The sequence below is a fragment of the Schistocerca americana genome, chromosome 1 (genome assembly GCF_021461395.2).
Source record: "Schistocerca americana isolate TAMUIC-IGC-003095 chromosome 1, iqSchAmer2.1, whole genome shotgun sequence".
NCBI lineage: Eukaryota > Metazoa > Arthropoda > Insecta > Orthoptera > Acrididae > Schistocerca > Schistocerca americana.
This window is the reverse complement of record NC_060119.1, coordinates 978,701,223-978,714,195: the sequence shown is the minus strand read 5'-3', so window position 1 is coordinate 978,714,195 and position 12,973 is coordinate 978,701,223. Positions and strand designations below refer to the sequence as shown.

The 12,973-nt window shown below is 39.3% G+C and overlaps 1 protein-coding gene across 2 annotated transcripts in view; it reads right to left on the bottom strand.

The window, feature by feature from the left end:
- The window catches only part of LOC124615833 (TBC1 domain family member 13), a 225,652-nt gene that overhangs the window by 184,809 nt on the left and 27,870 nt on the right, over window positions 1-12,973 (bottom strand). For both annotated transcript variants that reach the window (XR_006979813.1, XM_047143987.1), the window contains exon 3: window positions 7,682-7,807. Coding sequence is in view for 1 of the 2 variants with exons in the window: in XM_047143987.1 (XP_046999943.1) it covers window positions 7,682-7,807 (126 nt within the window). In the remaining variant the exon portion in view is untranslated. The remainder of the gene's footprint in view (window positions 1-7,681; window positions 7,808-12,973) is intronic.

The following is a 12,973-nucleotide window of genomic DNA, read 5'->3' as shown; positions in this document are numbered from 1 at the left end:
GGTAGGGCTGATAGGTACACGGAGGGGAGGGGGGGGGGGGGTTGAGGTTGGGGTGGGGAGGGGAGCGGGAAGGAACAGAAGTACAGAAGGGGAAAAACACTGTTGGGTACATTGGTGTAATAGAAGGCTGTGTAGTGCTGGAGTGAGACCAGGGAAGTGGATTGGGGGATGAACGACAGAGACTAGTAAAGATTAATGCCAAACAATGGAAATTCCACATACAAATATCAACAATGTAGGAAAAGACAGATCGCTGCTTACCATAAAAAAGTCATGTCAAGTTGCAGACAGGCACAATTAAAAGACACTCACATATAGCTTTCGGCCATAACCTTTGTCAGTAAATTCAGTCCGAGAGCTGGAGTTGGTGGTCGTGCATGTGTGAAGAGTGCTTTGCTTGTGTGTGTGTGTGTGTGTGTGTGTGTGTGTTTTACTGACTAAGGCTGCGGCTGAGAACTATATGTGAGTGTCTTTTAACTGTGCCTGTCTGCAACCTGTGAGGTTACAGGCAAATTGTGGCTTCCTGAAAATATTCTAAATTGGCGTGGCCAGGGCCTGACAGTAAACACGTGGTGGCAAACGTCAGCCAGACGAGAGGGGTAGCCCAAGCGCATGGTCCAGACGTGTGGCTGGGAATTCCATTGTGATGCTGTGTTGATGGAGACACACTGGGAGTGCCAAAGATGACGGACTTTGTGAAACCTTAATGGCAGACATTTCACAGTTCGTATAGAAATTAATAGTAGCCAGATGAATCATGATACCTCAAAAAGAAATATGTACATTACCATTATTTGCACGATGATTCTGATGGTGTAATCAGATTTTCAATATCTTTATTAGTTTAAAGTTTAGTATCTGATTATAAATTATACAAGTAACATGCAGCAACGAATTTCCAAAATATAAATGCTTCATCCAGTTTTGTCGATTGATATGTCTTTAGAAAGCTATTGGTGTAAACCTAAATTGGTATGAATTACAGGCATGTAACTTGAACAGTACATGAGTTATTCTAGGTCAAAGTGGCCCATTACTATCGATCATGTCAGGCTATAAGTACTCCAGTTACACGAAAAAACAGTAGCAGCATGCTTATAAATATATTTATTCATCTATGTCTTTCTTTATATCTGATATATACAATTCATGAAGAAATTGGTTAAATATTTACTGTGTTTTAGAAAGCACAAAGACATTATGCTACTGACCTACCTTTTGTTCTATTCCTTTAATATATGTTTATTTGATTTGTTTATGTATTTAATAATGTGTGTTAGAGCGTGTTTATGGTCCAGCCAAAGGAATATTTATTTAATTTAAAGTTATTTAAATGTAACTCCAGTATTTTGTATGTGTTTAGCTATGTCTGTGAGCGTACGTTGGATTGAAGACATGGCGCGAGTGCTCTAGCCAGTCACAGCGCTCCTGAATGGGGAGACTGGATGTAAGCGAGTTCTGGACGGTGCGGCACAGGAAACAGGAGTGGGTGCTGGACACAATGGCGTGGCAGACACACGGTCGCGAGAGAGACATGGAGAGAGAGAAGCGGTTTGCGCGTGGTCGCGGCACATAGAAATACTTTGGAGTGCCGACTGTGGCTTCTACAGTGAAGATGTAGTGTGTATTTAGGAGTGAATATCTCGCGAGCTACATTGTTGTTCATAACTAATTACGTGCAGTAGGAATCTATCGTTTCCCTGTTATTCAACTTTTATTTTATTTAATTGCTGGACCATCAACACCAATAAGTGTTTTGCAGAAATATACTGCATTCTCAAAAGTACTTCTACTGTTGTACTCATCATTTAAAGTCATTAAGAGAGTCCCTGCAGATTTTATTTAATCTTTCATTTATAAATTTAAATGTTACTTTCATAATTCGCAATTGCCGAGTGATAGAAACCTTTGACCATTCGATTCATGTGTGTATTCTTATCATATACTGAAGACTCAACAGTATTTGGCCTGTAATGCGGCAACTATGTATCCTAGCCCCTAGACAACAAAACCAGCCAAAACTTTTAATATTTCAACGTTGAGTCAGAGGGTGCCTAGTTATTTGAAAGCCCGCAAACCTGACGTGTCTTCTTTACAGTAAGTAGCAATCTATCTTCACCTACAAAGATTGAGACCAGAACATTACGAGAACACAAATCGATCAAAGAATCTTCCTCACAATTCTACTAGTGAATGATGAACTCTACTAGTAAATGATTTCTCAGCACCTTTCAATCAAGTCAATGGTCTCTCCCGTCTCCTCTCACTCTACGTATACCCACTCCACTTCTACTCACAAACATGCTGCTGTCTGCTATTGACAGGTGACACAACAGAAGTGCAACACATATGCTACTCTACCATTGTAACAGTATATTCACCTTTCATTTCAAACAATGGAAAATCCAGGATGGAATGAAACAATATTATGAAAAGGATTGTTGCTACTCACAATATAGCAGAGAAGCTAAGTCACAGAAAGGCACAACAAAAAGATTGTCAGAAAGTGAGCTTTCAATCAACAAGGCCTTTGTCAGAAATAGACAACATACACACACAAACTCATGGAAAAGCAACTCTCACACACATGACCACAGTCTCTGGCTGCTGAGGGCAGAGACTGTCATCATGTGTGTGTATTTGCGCAAGTGTGTGTGTGTGTGTGTGTGTGTGTGTGTGTGTGTGTGTGTGTGTGTGTGTGTCACCTTTCATTTCAATTATTTTATTTTCTTTTTTCCAAAATAAAATTCAGGCATCAGCTGTGCAATTGGAATGTTGATTCCATTTAACCGTTCCAATGGATTCATCTGTCTTTGGTAGTTCAGACATTAATACCTTTATCAATAAAGCATACTGCCATAACATATCACAAAATGTACACAGTGCACACAATAATAATAAGTAACGATTGATAACTTATCATGAATTAGTTACAGTTATGTAAAGATTCAAGGTGGTACACTATTGTGATTAATTCATGCCAAGTTATCACTTTGCAGTTATAATTATCACATAAACCATGTTCATTTTGCAGTATGTCTCAGCATTATACTCCACTGATGGTATTGCTGCCTGCTAAACCAATACTGAACTTCCAAAATGACAGACTAATCTGTTGAAACTGGTTAAGTGAAATAAACATTAAAATTGTACAACCAATGAGTGAAAGTTATTTTGGGAAAAAAACTGAAAATGATAACAGCTATGAACAAAATTATAATAATTTCATATTTTCTCGTACTATTGCTTCTTGTTTATAAATAAGTATTTTAAATATACAGATGATTTAAGAGGAAAGGAAGTAAAGTTACTATATAACACAGTGTACCTGGTGATGCCATTAAAAATGGTCGAAAAGGGTGGGGAGGGGAAAATGGCCATACTTTTTTACTAAAGGAAATACCCTGACATTCACCTCACTGAATCTGAGAAAAACACAAAAAATATAAATCAAGATGGTTGGACAGTGACAGAAAATTTTATCCTCCCAAACATTGATCCTATGCTTAATTACTTTACAGCTTTGGTTAAATATTACAGTTCCATATTGTGAACATCATTACTGAAAACAGAAGGTATAATACTTCTGTTAAAACTTACAAGGTTAGGGGCTATGCTTGATGTAGAAAACTATTTACTGACATTTCATTCTCATCTGTGGGAGTAACTCTTCAGAGTAACTCTCTCTACTTTCTGTTAAAATTATTATAGGTTTCACAAATTTCTACTGCATCTCCGTACAAGTGCATGGTAATGTGTTATCTTGGCTATAACTCTAGTCTTACAAAACTTTATTTCGCACTGTAAAGCAGGTTTTGCTACAGCAGGTTATTAGTTAGTCCAAAGTAACACTTTCTCTTATGGTCAGCTAAATAATATTTAGTATTTCTTTTTGTGGTTCCAAACTAAACTTGACAACAATTACATAAAATTTTATACCTACCTGATGTCATCAGTGGATGATGAACATCTTTCGTAGTTAGAAGTAATTCATTTATTTTCCTGGTACACTTAAAATTCCCTTAAACTCTATGTACAAAACAGGATCAATGTATAGTATAATTTTAACAGAAAGGAAGAGGAAACTGAACTGAACTGAATTAACATGGATGCCAACTTTGCATGAAGAAATCTAATGATCAGTTACTTTTAATTGAGAATTATGCCACCAGTAAAAAATATTCATATGTATTCGACATCACATGATGAATGGTGGTGTCCTCTCTATTGCTGCTACAAAAGTAAGAACACCTCTCATACACACACGACCACCATCTCCAGCATCTCGGGCTGGAATGCAACATTACATGGGATGCAAGCAGCAATCTGGAGAGGGTGGGGAACGGGAAGGGATAGTGGCGTATGTGTGTGAAGAGAGATGAAAGCTGTCTGGTGGAGCGCGCAGGGACAAGACTGCCAACAGACGCGGCATCAGGAAGTTGTGGGGCAGAGTGGTGAGGAAAATGAGAACAAAAAAGAGAGGAGAGGGGAAGGGAGGGGAGGGGAGGGGAATGATAGGCAGATGTTTTGGCAGAGGGCTGCAAATAAACAGGGTGGGAGACAAGAATGGGGAGGAGATGATAGGACAGAGGGGGTGAAAACTGTTGGGTGGAGGGTGTGGGGTGTGGGGACAGTATGATACAGTGGGTTGAGGTCGGAATAATTACGGGAGCGGAAAATTTGTTGTTCTAAAAATAACTGCCATCTGCCCAGTTCAGAAAATCTGGTGGTAGAGGGAAGGATTCAGATGGCTCGGGTAGTGGAGCACCCATTGAAATCAATTGTGTTGTGTTCAGCTGCATGCTGTGCCGCAGGGTGGTCTACTTTGCTCTTGGCCACAGTTTGGCAGTGGACATTCATCCTGGTGGACAGCTACTTGGTAGTCATACCAATATAAAAACAATGCACAATGATTGCAGCAGAGTTGGCAAATGACATGGCAGCTTTCACAGGTGCCCTGGTCCCTGATGGGTTAGGATAAACCTGTGACAGGACTGGAATATGAAGTGCTGGCTGGGTGGATTGGGCAGGTTTTGCACTTGGGTTTTCCACAGGGATATGATCCTTGCGGCAAAGAGCTGGGATGATGTGGAGGTTGCATGGACAATGGACCACCACTTTGGGAAGGGTGGGAAGTATCTTAGGTAGGATGTCCTTCATTTCAGGGCATGACAATAGGTAATCAAAGCCTTAGAGAAAGGATGTGGTTCAGTTGTTCCAGTCCGGGGTGGTACTGCGTGACGAAGGGAAACTCCTTTATGGCTGGTTTTTGGAGGTGGTGGGAGGATTGGGGTTGGGAGGGGAAATGGCATGGGAGATTTGTTTTTGGTCTAGGTCGGAGATAGTACCTGTCTGTGAAGGCCTTGTTGAGACCCTCAGCATACCAAGCAAGGGAGTTGTTGTCACTGCAGATACACCATTCCTGGAGAGGAGGAGGTCAACATCTAGAAAGGTAGAGGAGTTGAGGAGGACCATGTGAAGCAGATGGGAAAGAAGATGTTGAGGTTATGAAGGAACAAAGATAATGTGTCTTGGCCCTGGGTCCAGATAATGAAGATATCATCAATGAACCTGAACCACAATAAGGGTTTGGAGCTTTGGGAGGCTAGGAAGGTTTCCTCTGCATGGCCCACAAAAAGTTTGGCATAGGAGGGTGCCATGCAGGTGCCCATGGCTGCACTGCAGATTTGTTTGTATACCTTCCCTTCAAATGAGAAGTAGTTGTGGGTTAGGATAAAGTTAGTAAGGTGTATGAGGAATGAAGCAGTGGGTTAGGAGTCTGGACCACTACCCACTACCTCGTTCCTCATACACTTTACTAACTTTAGGAGTAGTTGAAGGGAAGGTATATAAACAAATCCACGGCACAGCCGTGGGCTCCCTCATGGCACCCTCCTAAGCCAACCTTTTTATGGGCCATCTAGAGGAGACCTTACTAGCCTCCCAAAACAACAAACCTCTAGTCTGGTTCAGGTTCATTGATGATATGTTCATGATGTGGACCCAGGGCCAAGACATCCTACCTTCATTCCTTCACAACCTCAACACCTTCTCTCCCACCCATTTCACGTGGTCCTCCTCAACCCAGTGTGCTGCCTTCCTAGATGTTGACCTTCTCCTCTCTGATGGCACCATCTGCACCTCTGTCCACATTAAACACACCAACCACGAATAGTACATGCATTTTGACAGCTGTCATCCCTTTCACACTAAAAAATCCCTCCCATATAGCCTCACTACCCAGGGATGGCATATCTGCAGTGACAGCAATTCCCTTGCTCGGTATGCTGAGAATCTTAATAAGGCCTTCACACACAGGCACTATCCTCCAGACCTTGTCCACCAACAGATCTCCTGTGCCACTCCCCCTCACAACCCCAATTCTCCCACCACCCCCAAAAACCAGCCACAAAGGAGTGCCCCTTCACCACCCAGTACCATCCTGGACTGTAACAACTGAGCCACACCCTTCGCCAGAGCTTTGATCATCATGCCCTGAAATGAGGGACATCCTACCCCAGATGCTTTCCACTCCTCCTAAAACGGTCTTCCGTTGCCCACCCAACCTCCATCCCTATACCACTCCCAACCCCAACCCCTTGCCTCAAGGATCATATCCCTATGGAAGAACCAAGTGCAAAACCTGCCCATTCCAGCCACTAAGCACTTCCAATTCCAGTCCTGCCCCAGGTTTAGCCTACCCCATCAGCGGCTAGGCCATCTGTGAAAGCGGCTATGTCATTTTATTATTTCCTGTATCATTGCACAGTTTTTTATATTGGTGTGACTACCAACCAGCTGTCCACTTGGGCGTACGGCCTCCGTCAAACTATAGCCGAGAGTAAAGTAGACCATCCTGTGGCACAACATGCAGTTAAACATAACACACTTGATTTCAATGGCTGCTTCACTACCCTAACCATCTAGATACTACCCTTCACCACCAGCTTTTCTTAACTGCACAGATGATGCTAAGCATACTTACACAAAAAATGGATACTGAGCAATGGTAGTTTAAAAGGATTAGATTGTCATTGTTCATTTCTTGTGCGATTTTTCTGACCGACAGTTTCCTTTTCAACCATATTTTTCTGTATAGTACATTGTACAGAAACATAACAAATTAAAGTATGAAAGGTGAACTTAGTGAGGTGTCACAGGCTGATTGCTACTAGTCTGGAAAAATTAAGATGCTCCTGAACAAATAATGGCTTTATGATGTATGAATAAAGATGAATAGGTCAAATTCAGAAAAAAACTTTACATACATTAATCTACAGAAAGATTGTGACATCTTACAGATGAACCATACACTCGGATACTCAACATAAATAGCACTATAAAGCATTGAAAAACCACTGATTGTAAAGCTCTTTCTATTTTACCATTTTGATATTATCACAAATGATTTGTACATAGTTATGAATAATTTTCTATTGTTGGTAATTGTCAGATGATGGCCTCATCTCCTGGACTACTGCTGACAGTATAGACATTTTGCATGTGTCTCTAATACTGTAAATTATTTTCCACTCTGAAAGTTCTTCTTCCATCTTTTTTGATACTGTCACTATGCTGATAACAGGTACTTAACATAGAAGTGACAGAAATCCTGCAATTACTCTTGCATAAACAGAAAATAATGAAAATGAAGTTTCATGCACTGAATTTTAATACATACCAATAAATTGTCTGTACAATTCTCTCTTCCTACTTAAGGTTTCACTCCATGTACAATGAGTTGGTGGTAAGTAATTGAGCAGAAGCTTCCAGCACAATGCCCTTCTGCCCTGTTCATCTGGAACTCCTTGAAAATAATGTAGTGACAGTTATGCAACAGCAAAGTAATATGATATTACTAAATACTACACAATATGTTTACAATGTATAGTTCATATGGTGTGATGTCAACCTACACAGTAATTCTATAGGGAAACTGACAGACTGTCTGTATGTTTTTTATATGACACATTCACGATTGAAGAAAGTGCTTATCTAAGTTGTAAAAAGGGATTCTTACTGACTTTGAAGTCAGAGGGGCAATATTCTTGAGAAAGCAAAGTTTGTAAAGAGTTCAAATGGCTCTGTGGAGAAAATGTATTGTGTGCTGATTAATAATACCACTGAGAGTAGTCATTGTGGAATCTGCAGAACTTCATGTGATTATACTCAGCAAGCTACAGAACTGTATCTGTGGAAAGATATGTCACTGCCATACAAGAAGAACTTTGACTATAATGGATGGTAAAGGGTAATAAGAATGCTTACTGATTCAGTACATCACATTAGAGGACAGATATTCTTAAACCAATGGTAGGAGAACACAGTGCATTGCCTCTGTCATATTATCTGACAAATGTTTTTTTTTTTTTCTTTTTTTCACAAATCCATCATTGGCAATAAATTCATTATTGTCTACTATGGAGAGAATGGGCACTTCAACCAAAATACTATGGATAGTAATAGGTGGTCACAACAATGAGACTTGACAATTTTTGTAAGTCTACACAAGACAAGCAACAGAATCACAAACACAGGCAAAAACGTTATTAAGTCATTCATTCAAAGTGCGCTGCACAAAATACCTTCAAATAGCTTAAGACTTTCAAAGAAAGAGATAAAAAGTTTTGAGTAACAGCAACAGTAGCAGAAATCCACTACGAAATGAGATTACAAATCCCACAGTAACACCATTAAGCATGAAGCATCTGAATAGGAGAGAAGATGGGAGGGAGGCAGGCAAATGACAGACCAACAAATTGATATAAATATGGAGGAACATTTGCCCTCAGAACAATTCTACAGTTCCCTAACATGTGTATACAAAATTACATAATTACCATGTTTAAGCGAGTCACATATTTCTAATTGAACTCCATTCTATTTAATCGAAAAAACAGAGTTTATGTCACACTTTCCTTTGCACAAAATCAGCATTTCTCAGGAGAGCTGAGAGCAGAGTAGTTAATAACGGAGCCACTGTGTTCTGTTCTGATCATATCAAATCAAATCTTTATCATCACATAACATGCCTCATACACTCAAAGTTTGTGACTTAGGTGACTTGAGTAGGCTCTAACACTGTATACAGACTAGTAAAATTAATCCAAACTGATAATCCATATTATACTATTTCTTCATAAAGATAATATTTTACATGGTTATCGTATAAAAAAACAACCTATATTATAACAGCATTTACTTTTCAGATAGTTTTCAAGGTGTTCTTCATTATTTTTTTTAGAGTGAGTCACATTTCCTCTTTCAGACTTTATTTATAAATTTCATGCCAATGTAATGTGGAGTTCTACATAAAGTTTTTGTCTGAGGCTAGGTGACATGTAACTTGCTCTATAATTAGTCCGGTATTGATGCAGGAAGCAGTTGCTCTTAAAAAGTTATGTGTTTCTCTTCATGAAAATGAGAGCAGACAACCTTTAGCTGCACTCTACAAGTTTTGAGTACATTAGTTTCCTCAGATTCCAAGAAAATGGTATTACACCTAATGACAAACAAAATATGCATAATATACAGTTTTCACACTTAACATTATATAAAAGCCAGAAATATAACTCATCCAACGGCCTGTTTGATCTTATTGGTAGTTCCACCAATTATTCATCTTCCTCACAAATTTCAGTGAATACAATGCCATATATAACAGAATTTTTCTTTTCTCAACACAAGCCGTATGAGACACTCTGGTTCAGTAATAGAAATATTTCTGCTCTTGATATCTTCTTCTGTTCTCCTGGTCTCAGAGGCATTGTTGAATGGGATGCAGCAGTTTTTCACGCCCAAATGGCCTTTTCCCAACCTGGCGTCATATAGCAAAGTAACAGCACAAGAAATTTGCCAAAGCAGATGTCGAACATCATAGATTCACAACTCCTACAGCAACATCTTGTAGAATGAAGCAGCAAAGACAGAGAGAGAGAGAGAGAGAGAGAGAGAGAGAGAGAGAGAGAGAGAGAGGAAGGGGGGCGGGGGGAGGGGGGGGGGGGAGTGTTAAGGCTGTAACTGAAGAAAGCTGGTCCCACTGTAAAATGAGGAATTTCAGTTGTTGGTACAGGACAGATGGATGGTTCCATGCAGCTTTAGATACAGACTTTTTGCAGGTAATCTCATACATTGTTCAAAAAAAAAAAAAAAAATAAATAAATAAATAAATAAATAAATAAATAAATATGTGGGTAACAAGAGACTGCATAGCTACACCCCGCCCTCCCCAAGCTGAAGGCATGCTTTCTTGGTGCTCTATGATTTTCATTATTTTGAAGGTGGTAAATTGGTGCTAAAGTGTTCATCTTTGAAACACTAGTGTAGGTGTCACATTTTTATTTATTCATTTTTTTAAATTTATACACCAAATTGAGGAGCCAGTCTCCACAGTCGTGAAACGCGTCTGTTGTGTATTTAGCTAAGTAAAAAATTCTTGCATTTCGTGTGTTTCTTTACATATTTAAGTGAACTTCCACAATTTCCTCTGTGTGTAACCACATGGGTCTGATTCGAAATCCTAGTGGCTAATAGTTTATTGTTCTGTGTATCATGAGATATTGCATATTTCTCAACATTTATAATAGCCATGCAATATAATAAAGATGAGGATTACTCTGCCAGTAGTAAAGTGACTGACAGGGCGAAGCAAACTGGATAGAACTTGGTGCAGGCAACAGACAAAAGCATGCCACACAACATAAAAGAAAAGGGCATTTCCAGAAACAGTGAAAACAATTTATGCCAAAGGAGTAAACCCCGATCAAAAATCTCACAGGAGTTTACACCAAAAGATGGATAGATCCACCTCTGGCAGGTGTGCCCAGATTCCTTGTGCCTAAATCAACTATACTCAAGGAAAAATTTTGTGCATCATGGAGAGCTTTATTCTCAATATTCCAAGACTCTATTCACCAATAAGCCAATAAACATATTACTTCCTTAGACCTCGCATAATAACCATGATGGAATCATTTCTCATAACAGCAATTTTGACATATACAGAGGAATACCAACAATATTTCCTCACGTGCATCATCTACAAAAGAACCAGAAGGTGGTCAAAAGTGGTATATCACTTACCCACCACTATATAGTACAACATGGCTTGTGGAATAAATGTTTTGACTGCTTATAAACATGACAAAGAAAGAGAGAGAGACTTTCTTTAATGCTAGATTAGATTAGATTAATACTTGTTGCACAGTTAATGAATACAACACTTCATAATGACCTGGAACTTCTTAGTTTAACAGAAGTTTCTTTACTGTCATAATTAAACTTTCTGTTTTGAATATAATTGTATGATTACTAATTTATATTTAAAAATTCATCTGCTGAGTAGAAAAAGTTGTCATTTAGAAATTCTTCTAAATTGTTTTTAAATTCTGATTGCTTACCAGACTTGTGATGCTATTTGGTTTGTGACCTAAAAGACTTTTATGGTGGCATAATTCACCCCTTTATGTCTCAATATTAGATTTAATCCAGAAAAGTGAAACTGTTGTAAATCGAACCTACCTCCTGTTCTCACCACCACATTTGCAATCTACAAGCTGTCTCTGCAAGAAGCACTCTGGGAAGAAGCCAAGCCCCTGGAGCCCATGTAGTATCAGGTGGCAGGACTCCGTCACCTGAAATTGGCTATAACCATGCACGCACCATGCAGAGCTCTCATTCTCATGTTCTAGCTCAACAGAATGTTGTGTGTACTGGATTCTATCTGTTGACAACTCCATCTGTGATCTTGGACTTAGTATGGGCTTTAATTCTGGCCATCTATCTACTGTGTGTGTGACATCGAACTTATATGTTTTTGTCTTTGCAGTTTGTTTCCTTTGTGTCAGTGTGATAAGCAAAACAAATTGTGCTCATAAAAGCAGACTTCTACACTTAGCATGTGCGTGCAACAAAGATCATCTCCGTTGGTCATGGACCCAGAATTCATGAAACTATAGCAGCAACTGCTGCAACTTTAAATGGAACAGCAACGGCTTATCCTAAGCAGCTCATCAGAACAGAGCAGCATCCACCACCACCACTTGTGCCTTTTCATCCAGAAGATGAACACTGGGACTCATACTACAGATGTCTGCAGCTCCCCATCCAGGTGAGAAGCATAACTGACATTACTAGGCCGTGCGCTTTTCTGCAGGCTACTAATCCCCTAATACTGTGTCTTATACAAAAATTACATCCTTTCAAAAATCCTGAATGTTAAGATTTGTCTGAAATCTGAAGTTTGCTGTCAAAGCATTATGAGCAGCAAACACATTCTGTTGCAGCAGCTAGGCTCACATGTTTTCATTGTTGCAAGAAGTTGCATCAATCATATGCTACATGGGCAGCTGATCTCAAAGTGCTGACTTATAAATGTCAATTTTTGTGTGGAAATCAAAATCCAAACAATATTCATTAGTGCATGATGTGATAATTAAGTATGCACCTGATAAGAAGACACTGAAAATAATAAATTCTACTTTCAAAGAAGTGCTACCAATAAGAATTATTTTTAAATGTCAGATGAACACAGCATTATTTTGCGGGGAGCAATGTATCTTTTGTAAAACCACTTAAAATATTGAATGCAGCACAGCATAATCTTGGTGACTGTAAAGCAGATTCCATAAAACTGTTCCCATTCATGCCACAGTAAGTGTGATTGGAACTCACCATGTTTATCTTCATCATCCCACTCCGGATTCAACCTGATGTCCTTTTAACGGCCAAAGCCTGAACAATAAATCAGCAGCTTTACATATTTGACTCACAGTCTTTGTGTCACCTGTCTACCACTCAATGCTGAAGTTTGCAAAAGCAGCGCTGTGTCACACCATCACAGCAGCATAAATACATTACAGCCACAGTTGTACCCTTTCACAGAAAAACGGCAAAAGTTCTCTCTAAGACTAGCAATCAACAACCAATTAATACAATTTCTTGTTGAAACTGGTTGAACAGTTTCTATTAAAAT